Below are 12,412 nucleotides of genomic sequence, written 5' to 3'. Positions count from 1 at the left end.
AAAACTGAATTGAGAAAATGGATGTGAAAGCTCTTTATAAACTTCATAAAGAAGTAATGTTGAGCATGTCATTTTACAGGTTTGGCTCTCAATTTGATAATGATAGCTGACTTCTGTTGAGTGCTTGGCACCTTGCTAAGAGCTTTATGTATATTATCTCATGTAATCCTCATAACTATTCTCCTACAGGAATATTTTACTCATTTTAGAAGTAGCAAAACTCAGGTCTAGAGAAGAAAAGAAGTTACCAGTTAGTAAAGCCAAAGTGAAGGAGGTTAAAATGGAGGACGATGCTAATACCTGTTCCATTAACTTGCAGGTTAATTAAGAGAATTGCATAAATAATTACACATTTCAAAAGTATAAGAGGTAATGTAACAAGTGATTATCATTATTGGTAGTCATGAGCTGGTCTGGTAGAAGGACTGCATTGCCCCAATAATGGAGTTACAAACTGATTGTCTGATGATGTGTGTGAGAATGTCACTAAAAACTTGGAAGGGTATGGCCATGCATCCTAAAAAGAACCAGAACCCTGCTTTTTTACCTCATTAGAGGTAATGAATGAAAGTGGACACAGGATTTTATGGTGATCTTTCTTCTCGCTTACTCGTTAGCTTCTCAGAGGAATATATTCAAATGAGGTTGATTAAACAGAAGTTGGTACTTTTCTAAATCATTTACATCTTGTAGCAAAACAAAAAGACTTCGAAGATGAGGAAAACATTTCATTATATTTTAATTGCTAACGAGGCAACCATTTTCTAGCCCTTACATTGAGTTCTCCTTTTTTGGTGACTTGGCATAAATCCCATTGGAATTAAATGGCAATGTCTCACAGCTGGTTAAATGGGGATTATTAAGCAGTTGCACGCTGCGATTTATGGAGATGCCAATTATCTTAATTTCTCATGGTTGTTGTATTTTAAAACTCTGATACATGTGATTTACTTTGATGAAGATTTTTTTTTTTTTAAGGAATTCATGTCTCTTGCTGTTAAAACAACAGAGAATTCCATTTCTAGACCCATAGAAAATTCTGGGGTCCCATCTTTTTCTGGTCATGGAGGAGAAAGCTGCTTTCTGGAAAGTTCAGCAGTTTCTCTCTGAGGTAACACGAACATTATCATAATCATGATCTTAGTCATAATAGCTGTAGCAACTAACATTTCTGAGGGCTTATCATGTGTCAGACATTCTGCTAAGCTCTTTAAATCTCTTAGGGCATTTATTCCTCATGATGACTCTGTGAGGTAAGTACTGTTACTTTCCTCACTTCACAGGATAAAAGATGGAGACTTAGTGAGAACAAGTAACTGGCCAAAGGGTACTCAATCAGTAAATGGCAGAGTCAGGATCCCAAGCCAGCCTCTTCACTCCAAAGCTCCCCTCCTAACCACCAGTCCACACTGCCATTGGACTAGTTAGTCACCAAGTTAGCGTGACCAAGTTTTTACATGCCCACTACACATAATGGCTCTCGCGATGCAGATTATTTCTTTAAAGTTGCATTAAGATTCAATCTGAGATTTTGTTCGCAATTTGGATCATGGCCAGGGATGACTTATGCAATTTGCTGTCAAATTAAATGGAGCTGGACAAAAAAGTCCACTGGAACGCACCAAGAATGGCCACTCGGGACAAACAAGTTTGGGCATTTCCTCAGGACTATTACTCTGAATCCCTTGAGGGAAGGGGGAATCTGGATGCAGTTTCAGCAAGGAACAGATTTGTTTGCTAATGATTGTGATCCTGATAGTGTGATGAGTGAGAACTTTTTTCACTTTTCCAACCCTTGCCAATTTAAGCCCCCTTCATTACTGCCTTGGAGGGAACACAGGAGACCCGTGCCAGAACAGATCCGCAAAGGTGCGTCTCTGATCTTCTCACAAACAATGTCTTGCACAATTTCCCCCAGACAGCATTAACAGCCATTCCGGTCTCATAGACTGAGCTATATGAGGCCAAATGTAGTACAGCTTACATTTAAAGCCACTCTGAAAACATAAGGTGCTTATAAGCTGAACTAAAACGATGCCTTTTTAATTGTTGCCGAATCATAGGCATCACATGATGGATTTTAGCCTTCACCTGAGAGGCAAAGATGATATAAAGCACTGCACAAACAAACAACAGAAAAAGGCATTTAAAAAAATTTCTCTGTGGTGTAAGACAGAAACTGTAATTATGGCAGGCACGAGAGAGGAATTTACATTTGGTTAGATTCTAAACGTCTTAGTGATGTGGAAAAGGGTCCATATTCTTGGGTGAAAGGAATGCAGTGGAAAACAAATGAAACAGTAGATCCCTGACTTATAGGAGGGAAATGCCCCTGGACTTCTAGGCATACCCTAGCTGGGACCACCACCGGAACATGGAGAGAGCCTATGAGGGGATTAGTGATGTCATAGCTCTGAGTCACCAATGAGAAACAGTCTTAATTTTAGTTAAAAGCCATTAAATTTTTACCTTCACTCTCTCTTCCCCTCCATTAGAAGTGTTAAGTTTTGGCTTCCTTTTTGAGACCACTCTTGGCTAGGAAGCAAACCATTTTACCACTTCATAAAAATGACTGCGTAAAAGACACCAGCAGAGAGCAACAAAAGCTCTCTTGGGATGGAACTTCTGGCAGCCAGGTAGGCTCAAATGTTGGTCTAGTAGTAGAAGGGACTCACATTCCTGCCTCAGCAAAATGTCAAGTTACTACATGTCATGGATATTCAGGCTTGCTTTAGAATAGTGGAAACCAAGAAGGCTAAATCACTGAATTCCAAGTGTCCACTGTACACAGTATGATCTCATCTATGTTACGACCTATAGACAAGACTGGAAAGAAACATAGCAAAAGCATTAACACTGGTGATTTGTGGGCACTGGAGATTGTTAGTGAGGTTTATTGTGTTCATTATGGGCTTTTAACTCATCAACATTTCTTAGTTAGCATTAAGCACCAGAAAAAAAAAGCCATAAAAACATAAAAATTATCTTGAAAACATGGCTAGGTGTCAACCATCTCCTTAGCTTCAAGAACCATTAGATGAGCCAATCCATAACCATTGAACCAGAGGATATCGTCAGTGAGTGAAACGAGCAGGGGATGTCATTTGGTTCACTAGTTCAACTATAAATACTTAGTTATTACAAAGTAAATTACTGCAAACAATGAGGCTGTTTTGGTAAACAAAAAAATTGGGCATCAAGGATTATGGCAAATGGTCATCATAGCCAATTTATTTCTGGTTTGTTTTAGTTTCAGATGTGTAGCAATGAGAGAATTCCTATTATCACAGAGAAGCAGATATGTAATGGTAAGTTTTAAACAGCTCATCCTGCAATCTTAGGATACTTATTTTTCTGGCCAAATAGACATATTGAAGAACTTAAGGATGAGGGCAAAAAGTAGTTACTTTGGTGGGATTACATTTTTATAACTGTTCCAACAATGCTTATAATTTAGCTGAGCTTGAATCAGTTAAAATTAGTTTAACACGTTTGACTATATGAACTTCTTGTGAGTTCTTGTTGAAAAACACTTCAAAATATATCAAATGAAATTCAGGGAGGCAACTCTGTGGAGTGACAGGTTCTGTAGGCCAAGTCTGAACACCACTAACTTAATGCAACAAACAACCCTCTCACCCCCATTTCGTGGGTGAGAAAACTGAGGTCCAGAATGAACCAAGGGCTCCAGACCAATTATTTAGTGCACTTTTTGCTGTCCATGGTACTTCCCAGCCTTGACAGGCAATAAACTTGGCTATGTGAATGGGATTTTGCTTTCAAATAATACATAACAGGCCCCCAATCCTAGTCTCACACAAGTAAAGTGAACAACTACCTCAGGGGCTTGATAAAAGGAATTTCTTTTGGAATTAAAAAAATATCTGTCAGTACTAAGGACGTCTACATTTTCCCTTTTGGGGGTTTCTAATTTTAGACACAAAGGCGATAGTTTAATGCCATTGTGTCACTCCTGATTTGACTATGAGGCAGTTATATCTGTAGTTAGAAAGCAATTTCTCGAGGGTTTGACTCTGTGATGTCTAAAGGGAGGGCAGATGTTTGTCACACAGTATCTTCTTCTCTGGAACCATCACTTCTGTTTTCTCTTGGAATTCAGAAAAGTTGCTTTGACCCCAGGTATGCAAATAAGGACAATGAATTTCCAGGGATCCTGAAGTATCTTAACCTTGGGGCAGCAAATCTACATTTCCTAAAGAGGTTTCCTCTTAAATCTCTCCTACTGTTAAGTTTTGATTTTTACAGCTTTGTTTAATTACTTCTGCAATAAAAAAGCAGCTTCCTGACATTTGCCTCTAACTTACTTTTTCTTTCTCTTTCTCCGTTGTCTTTTTTTTTCCTTAATAGCCACCTGTCCCAACATTTATACATGTGCTGTATTAGATGTTTTAAAATAACATAGGATGGAGACAAAGCAAAAATTTCAGAGGCAAACCTCTTTCATTATAACATGGCCTTTTGCTTTTGGATAATAAGAAATAGGCCGCAAGTATGACTCCGACAGAGAAGATAGATAAAAATCAGGAGCCAAAAAAAAAATTGAATAAATTATAAACATTTTCTTAAAATTGTTAACAAAATACTTTTATCTCACAACTGTCTTCCATGGTCATCTCTTTATGGGATTTTTTCCCCCCAGTTGTGCGAGTGAATCCCTCATTTCTCCTAGAAATTTACACACAAATTATCATAAAAACGGGTGAAGACTTTCAAAGTCTTCCTCTGGCTGAGCCCACCTATCTGAATTAGGATAACTATGCTTTTCTGCATAACTGGTCTTCTGGTATAGATATAAAGATGTGTAATAAGAAGAATAATTTAAAAATAGGGTTGAATTGCATTAGTTATAATTATCTTGGCTAAAAGTGCTTCATACTCTTAATATTTCCAAAATAAAAAAAAGTCCAAGCAAAATTTTAACACCTCATTCAGTTTTTAAACCATATCCAATTTTCAATACATAATTATCTGGTGTAACATGAACCTAAACTAAATTAAACCTCACCTAAATTATATAATTATAAAATATTGATTCTGTGTCTTTAATGGAAACCTGTTAGTCGGAGTTCAGTTTTATGAGCTAAGTATTTGAAATAGGCAATTTTGCATCACATGTAGAATTTGGAATCCACGAATATGAAACAGACAGAGTACAGGAAAATAAACTTTGGGAAGTTAATAGCAGAAAACAAAAACTTCAAAGTGATTTTCATGTACATTGCTCATGTACTATTTCAACTATCTCAAGTTTTATTTTTATGTATCTATACTTACTAAACTATGATTTAAAAGTAATATTGAGGTATTTCTCAGAAATCCAAGGAGCTGGGGGAATGATTTTTGATCTTTTGGGTTCACGATCAGTTTTGCAGAAGAATTTTTTTTTTTTATTTCTTCTCTCCTATGTGTGGATAAGGAAGCTGATAAAGAGATCTACCAGGAAGTGTTGCAACTACAAAGGCGAATATCACACCACAGACAGACTGTACTTTTATGACTGACCTGTACTTTTATGACTCCTCATCATCTGAGATGTTTCATTAATCAATCTGATTCTTAAATCTAATTGAGGGCCAGTCGTGGTTTCCAAAAAGCCATAGCTGACAGTGAAAATGTCAGGTGCCTCTTTAGAGCTCCTAATTTAAAAGACCTTTAAGAAAAATCTGACTATTGACAATAACTCCTGATTTCTCCTTAACAAAGGCTGAGTTTGTTAAAATTAGAGTTATGGACCACCCCTGGCTCAAATGGGTCAGCCGTGGTCCTTGAACATGGTCTCTTTTGATCACGTCACTGATCCAGTGACGGAGTTGAAATGGAAAGACTCCTGGGAACACCGCGCCACCACACTGGCCTGGACCTTGTTAAGGAGAGACAGAAGTACCAGAATCAAAATAAATCAGAAGAGAAAATAATGCTTAAGAGAGCTCCCCAAGTGGAGAATCTGTAGACCCTAGCTTCAAGACTGAGGGGCATGGGTAACCAATTATGCATGATTAGGAAGCAATGCTTATTTTTCATTAAAAGATTTAAGAAGCTTAGCAGGAACACAATTTATATTTATGACAAATAAACTGGTAAGTTTGACTGACCTGGCTGGGCAAGGATCCAAGTTGCACTCTTGAAGTTTAGGTTTGGGTTTGACGTTCTCCGGGTAATAGTGGCAGTACTGATCAGCAACCACACGGTTGCTCCGAAGATCGTAACACTCGGCTGATGTCAGCTGGTAACCTGTAGTATCAAACCATCCAGGCAAGTTTAAGACGCACAAACTGTGGTAAAATATAATGCAATAGACTTCTTTATGCTTTTTGGCCATCTCACATTAATGGAAATTCTTCCCCAATGGTTCAGTAATTTCCAGGACAAAAGACAGATAAATGGGAGGCTCATTAATTTTTGCAGACCTCAAATATTATTTTTCCACTCAAATTTTAACAATTAAATTTTACTCTAAGGTTCGGATTATAGAAGGGCAGAGCTAGGTAGTAAGACTGCTGTAAATCCTTCCTTATTAATTTGCTTTGTATAATCTGAAAGTGTAACAGAGATTTCTGTATCCAAAAAAGATGATCGGTGTTTATTTGCCAAGCATTAAATTTTGCAAGGATGCAAAATTGCCTCCATTGTATCTGGGGCATCAGGGAGAATAAACTCCCGAATCAATAGCATAAACTCTAACACCGCTCCCCTGGATGAATGGGGGATAAGGGGACTCAGCGCAAGATCAGATCTTGCCAGCCACCTGAGAGTATCATATTTGGCTATACTCAACCTGAGTGGGTTCGGCTGAGTAAATGTAGGATGAATCCCTCCAGAGCAACACCACCACCATCAACAATAATAGGACTCCCCCAATGTTCAATTTCTTCTTCACCTGAAATCCTTTGCCATTGCTCCTTAAATTAGATCTCTAGCTGATATTTTTTAGTTTCTGTGCACACATTTCCACTGTTTGGAGAATTCTTTTAAAAAATAGCATTGCTGAGTACTACCTAGTAGCGTTCATGATGTGTGAGACCTTTCCCACCTGCCTCTCTCTCATCTTGTGTGTTTCTGGTGAGGCGGTGATGAAGACTGAGATTCTTAGCATGAAAAATAAAAGTACATGGGGAATTTTTTTTTTTAACTTAGGCTTTTGTATTTTCTAACCCTAATCAACCTCCAAAATATATTCTCCCTGGCAGGTGGTTGAATATTGTTATTGCTAGATATGTGTTAGCAAGTCAGAATTAGAGTAATTGAAGACTTGCCAAAGATTTTAGGAAATCAGAAGAAAGCTTATAAACCAGATTTCCTGGCTTGGGGCTGTGTTCTCAGACCACCCACAAAAATTAATTGTTCATTAAAGACCCAAAAAAAGACCTTTTAACAATTTTACTATAAAGATGAAAAGCATGGAAAGTAATAGGTAAGAACACATGTTCCATTAATCTTTTTATTTTATAAGAAAATCAAAGAGAAAAATCACCTTGTAAATAGTAAGTATACATTTATTTTTCAATTATATTATACTCTAAAGCAGATAACATTATGATAAACTAAGTATTTTATAATTAAAATTATAACTTCTAATTTTATAAGTGAATCATTTTATATTTTTTATAATTTTATAATTTTCCATATAATAATTTCTACTCAGGGACAGAATTTATCATGCAGTAAAATGTGGGCATAAGCAACAAGTAAATCATAATTTGTCAGCTTATAGATGTTGTCGTCAGGCTATCTGAGAGTGTGTGAAATGAAAGTGTAGGACAAAAATGAAATAAATGACCAAAATGGCCAGATAATTGTGTTTTCAAGCAATTCACAGGGTAATTGGATTAGCAATTATTTCTTTACACTTAGTAAGATGGTCAACTCCTTGAATGTGGAACCAAAAATATAAAAGGGAACTCAGAGATCATTTCTTCACTCATTTTCAAGCTGTAGTCCACGAAGCAGGAGGAAAGCTAATTTCCACATGGCTCCAATCTTCATTTTGAGTAATACTCCTTTTATCTGGGCTTCCTAGTAAGATTTCCTTTGAAGCAAGGGTTTGATTGCTCAAAACATTTGAAGACCACTAATGCTTCTCCTTCACTAAGATGTGAGGGAAATAAGGCTGAGAGGGGTTGGATATATATGAATCTAACAGGAGTTGCTTTATTATATAGCAAGGCATCGCCAGGGTTACTGAAATTATCCTCCATCAGCAGCTCTATGTGAAACTGACATAGTGGGCATATTACTGAATTGTTACTTCTCACAAAGCATGGCTTGCATTTAAAAAAGAAAAGAAGAAAAATAATTGTTCGGATTTCTTTCTTTGAAACTATTTCCTCTGCTAGTCATTAACAGGTGTATCAAAATAACATAGTCTCACGAAACATCCAAGTAATTGGCATTTTACTTTTTATAAAAGTCATTTTTCTCTTCTGGAAAGACAGAACAAATGAAAACACTATTTTGTTGAAATACTTAGAATGTCAAATTAATAGTTATTTAACAACCAAGTAGAAGCACGTGAAGGTCTTTTTGACTAACTGCTTTTAAGCTAAAACCTAATGTTATTCTTAGAACCTCATTTTTGGGGGTGTGTTCACATTATGCTGATGAAGATGAATTATTTCATATGTTCTTACTGTCTAAAAAATTAATAGGTAATAGTTTGTCTCTATTTTGAGGTACCATCCTTTTCTCTTGTCAGAATAATCTAGTGATACCTGTGTGGATTAACTAGTTAATTTACCACTGTCTAATTAACAGGCTTCTTTGAAGGTGGAGCCAGAATTTATTTGATGTGCTGTTTTTTAAAGGAATATACATACAATTTTATGCTCATTAAATCAGTAAAATTAAACAATTCTTATAATCCACAAATACTGGCTACATTGGCAATGAAACTCAACTACTCATACGCTGCTTATTACCATTCTGGAAAGAATTTTGGTAATAGATGCCAATAGCCACAAAAATTCTGAAACTCACTCTTGAGAATTTATTCCAAGGAAATAATTTGAAAGGAGCGAAATACTTAGGTATTAAGTTATTCATGACATTATAATAGGAAAGTTTAAATGGACTAAATCTTCTATAGGGATACAGCTAAATAAATTATAAAATATCTTGAAGCAATTATTATTATCACGAGCAGAAAGTAGGGGGAAATACCTTTTCCAGTAACACAAAATGCAATCGGTGTTGCAGATGTGACAGAGTAGAGATAAGAATTCATTATGTGACTTTTCAGGAGAGCTGTGTTTTCATGAATAAAACAGGCAACTGCATTCCACTTATTGCACAGATGATGGGATAGGGTTTAACAATAATGGAGTCTAAGTCTATAGTACAGGGACTTTTTTCCTGGTAATAAACTATTTCCGTAATTAAATCAGTCTCTGATTGTTTTTGGACATAACGTGCTAGGTAGTAGGCCTGACAAACACTCTTCATTTGGCTCCTGAATAAGTAAGTTCTCTTCAACCAGGTGAATAGTTTATTCTCAAAGGAACAGAATAGAGTCAAGACTGTTTCCACTGATGGAACTCTACCGACAGGAAATGCTCATAGGGCATCCAGATGGAGGTATCCTCCTTACAGGAGGGTTTCAGGATTTGGCCCCTTTGAATATAAAGAATCAGACCCATCACAGCATCAATTTCTTCCACATGGAAGTGACTACTTTCAAAACAGCCAAATCTTCCCTCACAGAAGCCAACATTGCGAAGGGTAAGTGGACACCATTACCTCCTCCACAGGTTGCTGAGCAAGGAAAGAAATCTGTCTCTCTCCATCGGTGGATGATGGGCTGGTAGAAGATGAACTGGACTGTGCTGTCAGCGGGCCCCGAGTTGTGGATCTGCAGGAGATAAAAGCAAAGAGAGAAACTGGTATGACAGGGAGGGATTTTCTTGGTCCCTTGCAACTTTGGACCAGAATGCATGGTGGCCTGGATGGTCTTAGGCTGCATGAAGAACTGCATTGGGAGAGAAGTGGCTATAGCAATATCATCGATCTTACCCAACAACCAGACACCAACACGATCATCACTTTTCAGTTGGGTTGTTATGGAACAAGGGATCACAATGTGTCTACTTGTGATTCAGGTAGGATCTTTATCCAGGCCACTTACTCACTCTCTTTCTCTCCTGTATTTCCAACTTCTCTGGTATAACAGGAAAATTATGTGGATTTTTATATGTGATGTATATATGTATGTGGATTTTTATTTTATTTTACTTATATCTTTATTTTAAAGATTTTTTTAAAAATTCATTTGTCAGAGACAGAGAGAGTGAGAGCACAAGCAGGGGGAGAAGCAGGCAGAGGGAGAAGCAGGCTCCCCACTGAGCAGGGACCCTGATGCAGGACTCGATCCCAGGACACTGGGATCATGACCTGAGTCAAAGACAGATGCCTAACTGACTGAGCCACCCAGGCATCCCATATATGTAGACTTTTAAATGTAGGTTCCAAAGTAGACAATTTGTTCTGGGGAAATTATAAATGCCAAACACTGCAAAAAAATGAAAGATCCTGTCTTTAGTTAAGAAAAAAAGAATTAAAGAATTAAATGGCTCTGCTCACTCAGAAACATGGTGTTTCCTGGCACTTTAGTGATTCATACATTTTAATGTGCAGAGTTACCAATTGGAAGCTTGCTAAAATGCAAATTCCTGGGCTCTTGCAGGGCAAGAGCAATGGAAATATTGATGGTCCAAGTACCAAGCTTTGAAAAACACCAACTTACACTACAAAAGCAAGTACTTTGATACAACATGTCCTTACGGAAATCACAAACCCGTTGCATTTTGAAAGAGGGGAAGTGAGGCAATAATTCTTTAATAGTTCTTAAAAGTACAAGGTTGAGAAAACATAATCTAAAAGAGAAGGAAAAAACACCCAACAGGAGCAGTGTCTTGATTTCACAAAGATCTAATCACATGCAGTATAACACTAAGACAATCTGGCAAGGCTTGGACTAAAGGAAGTTCCATGGACAACCAAGAGGGCTGCCTCCTCAAGACAGTAGAGGTCTAACAGTAAATCATGTGGTCTACAACTTCATTCATGTTTTCAAGCGTTTCAAGGATAAACTGATGGATTTGGCCTTCAGGTTTTTAAAAAAAACAGCCTATTTCTCTGCCACTGAGTTGAACAACTGGATTAAGAACTGGATTATACATCTAGGAACACTGGAACACAGGGAGTAGGTGTTAAACCCTAGACCAGTTTTTTGGACTTTGGATGAAAATGCTGGAAATATTTGTCAGATAATATGCAAGAGCTGGAAAAGGAGAAAGAAGAGAGAGAGAGAGAACTATAGAATATTTCATAATTATGCTGGCATTGTGACCCATGGAACATCGAGGTCTTTCTTAATTAGAATAAACAGTGATGCAATCACTTACTTTAAAGCAAAAACAGCTGAAGCAATATAGTATCTTTCACAAAAGGAGAGCAAAGCCTACAGATTAATATTTTTCAATTCTATGTGTCAGATACAGGATACCTAATTGCTTGCTCAGGGATGTAGTATTAATCACATTCTTTGGAAAGTTTCTCTCTCTCTCTCTCTCTCTCTCTCTCTTTTTTAAGCTCACAAAAACCTATAGCTCTCTTGGGATGTGTGGTTTCCATGGTGGAAAGGTATTAGAAGAGGACTCTCATTTGAACACCAGGTCTGTGAAAAAATAAAAAGACCAGAAGATTTATTTAGGCTTAGAGAGATGGATTGTTTTGCAGAGGTCCCTTTTGGGATGCTTGAAATTAAACTAAGTCCTAGGAAAGTGGAGGAAAAAACAAAAATGGGAAGGATATAACATCAAAATCCTTGGAGAAACCTTGTTCTAGAATACCTGCACAGTGTCTGGGCTCAGTTTTTGATCTGGTTAAAGAGGAAAAAGATGGAACATGTCAAATTTTCAGCTTCCTGGAAGTTACCAGTAAAAGTACCTTATGCCCTGAGAGTAAGGAATGCATGTCAAGAAGTTCTGGTGTTAAGAGGGAGTGTTAGTTAATACTACGTTGAAGGAAAGAAAACCAGGAGCTTAGAGAGACTATAGTTCCTAATGAGTCCAATGAATTTGAAGTACATGACCATGAATGCAGAGACAATATAACTAAATTTGTAGAGATTGGAAATGAACAGGGGTATTGTTATTTCAAATAGATAAAAACAGTCCTGATGTATCCAAATCTCTGACCACATAATCTTACTTGGTTCTACAGTGATAATATTCCTGGTTCTCTCTTCTCTATAAGCACCCTTTCTTAATAATAACCAACAACTACACAAATACCACAGCAACCAGCACTTACTACGTTCCTACTGTATGCAGGGTACATTTTATTTGCGTTAAATCAAATCTTAGAACTACTCTTTATTATCTTCTACATTTACATT

The 12,412-nt window shown here is 37.1% G+C and overlaps 1 protein-coding gene across 2 annotated transcripts in view; it reads right to left on the bottom strand.

Moving 5' to 3' along the window:
* The window catches only part of ADAMTSL1 (ADAMTS like 1), a gene marked incomplete at its 3' end in the record, with an annotated part of 404,822 nt that overhangs the window by 237,275 nt on the left and 155,135 nt on the right, over positions 1 to 12,412 (bottom strand). For both annotated transcript variants that reach the window (XM_080819725.1, XM_080819726.1), the window contains exons 8-9: positions 9,754 to 9,865; positions 6,114 to 6,252 (exon numbers count right to left, since the gene is read on the bottom strand). In XM_080819725.1, the coding sequence (XP_080675851.1) occupies positions 6,114 to 6,252; positions 9,754 to 9,865 (251 nt within the window). The remainder of the gene's footprint in view (positions 1 to 6,113; positions 6,253 to 9,753; positions 9,866 to 12,412) is intronic.

The sequence above is a fragment of the Martes martes genome, assembly GCF_963455335.1.
Source record: "Martes martes genome assembly, chromosome: 12".
Classification (NCBI taxonomy): Eukaryota; Metazoa; Chordata; class Mammalia; order Carnivora; family Mustelidae; genus Martes; species Martes martes.
This window is presented reverse-complemented; position numbering and strand designations above follow the sequence as displayed.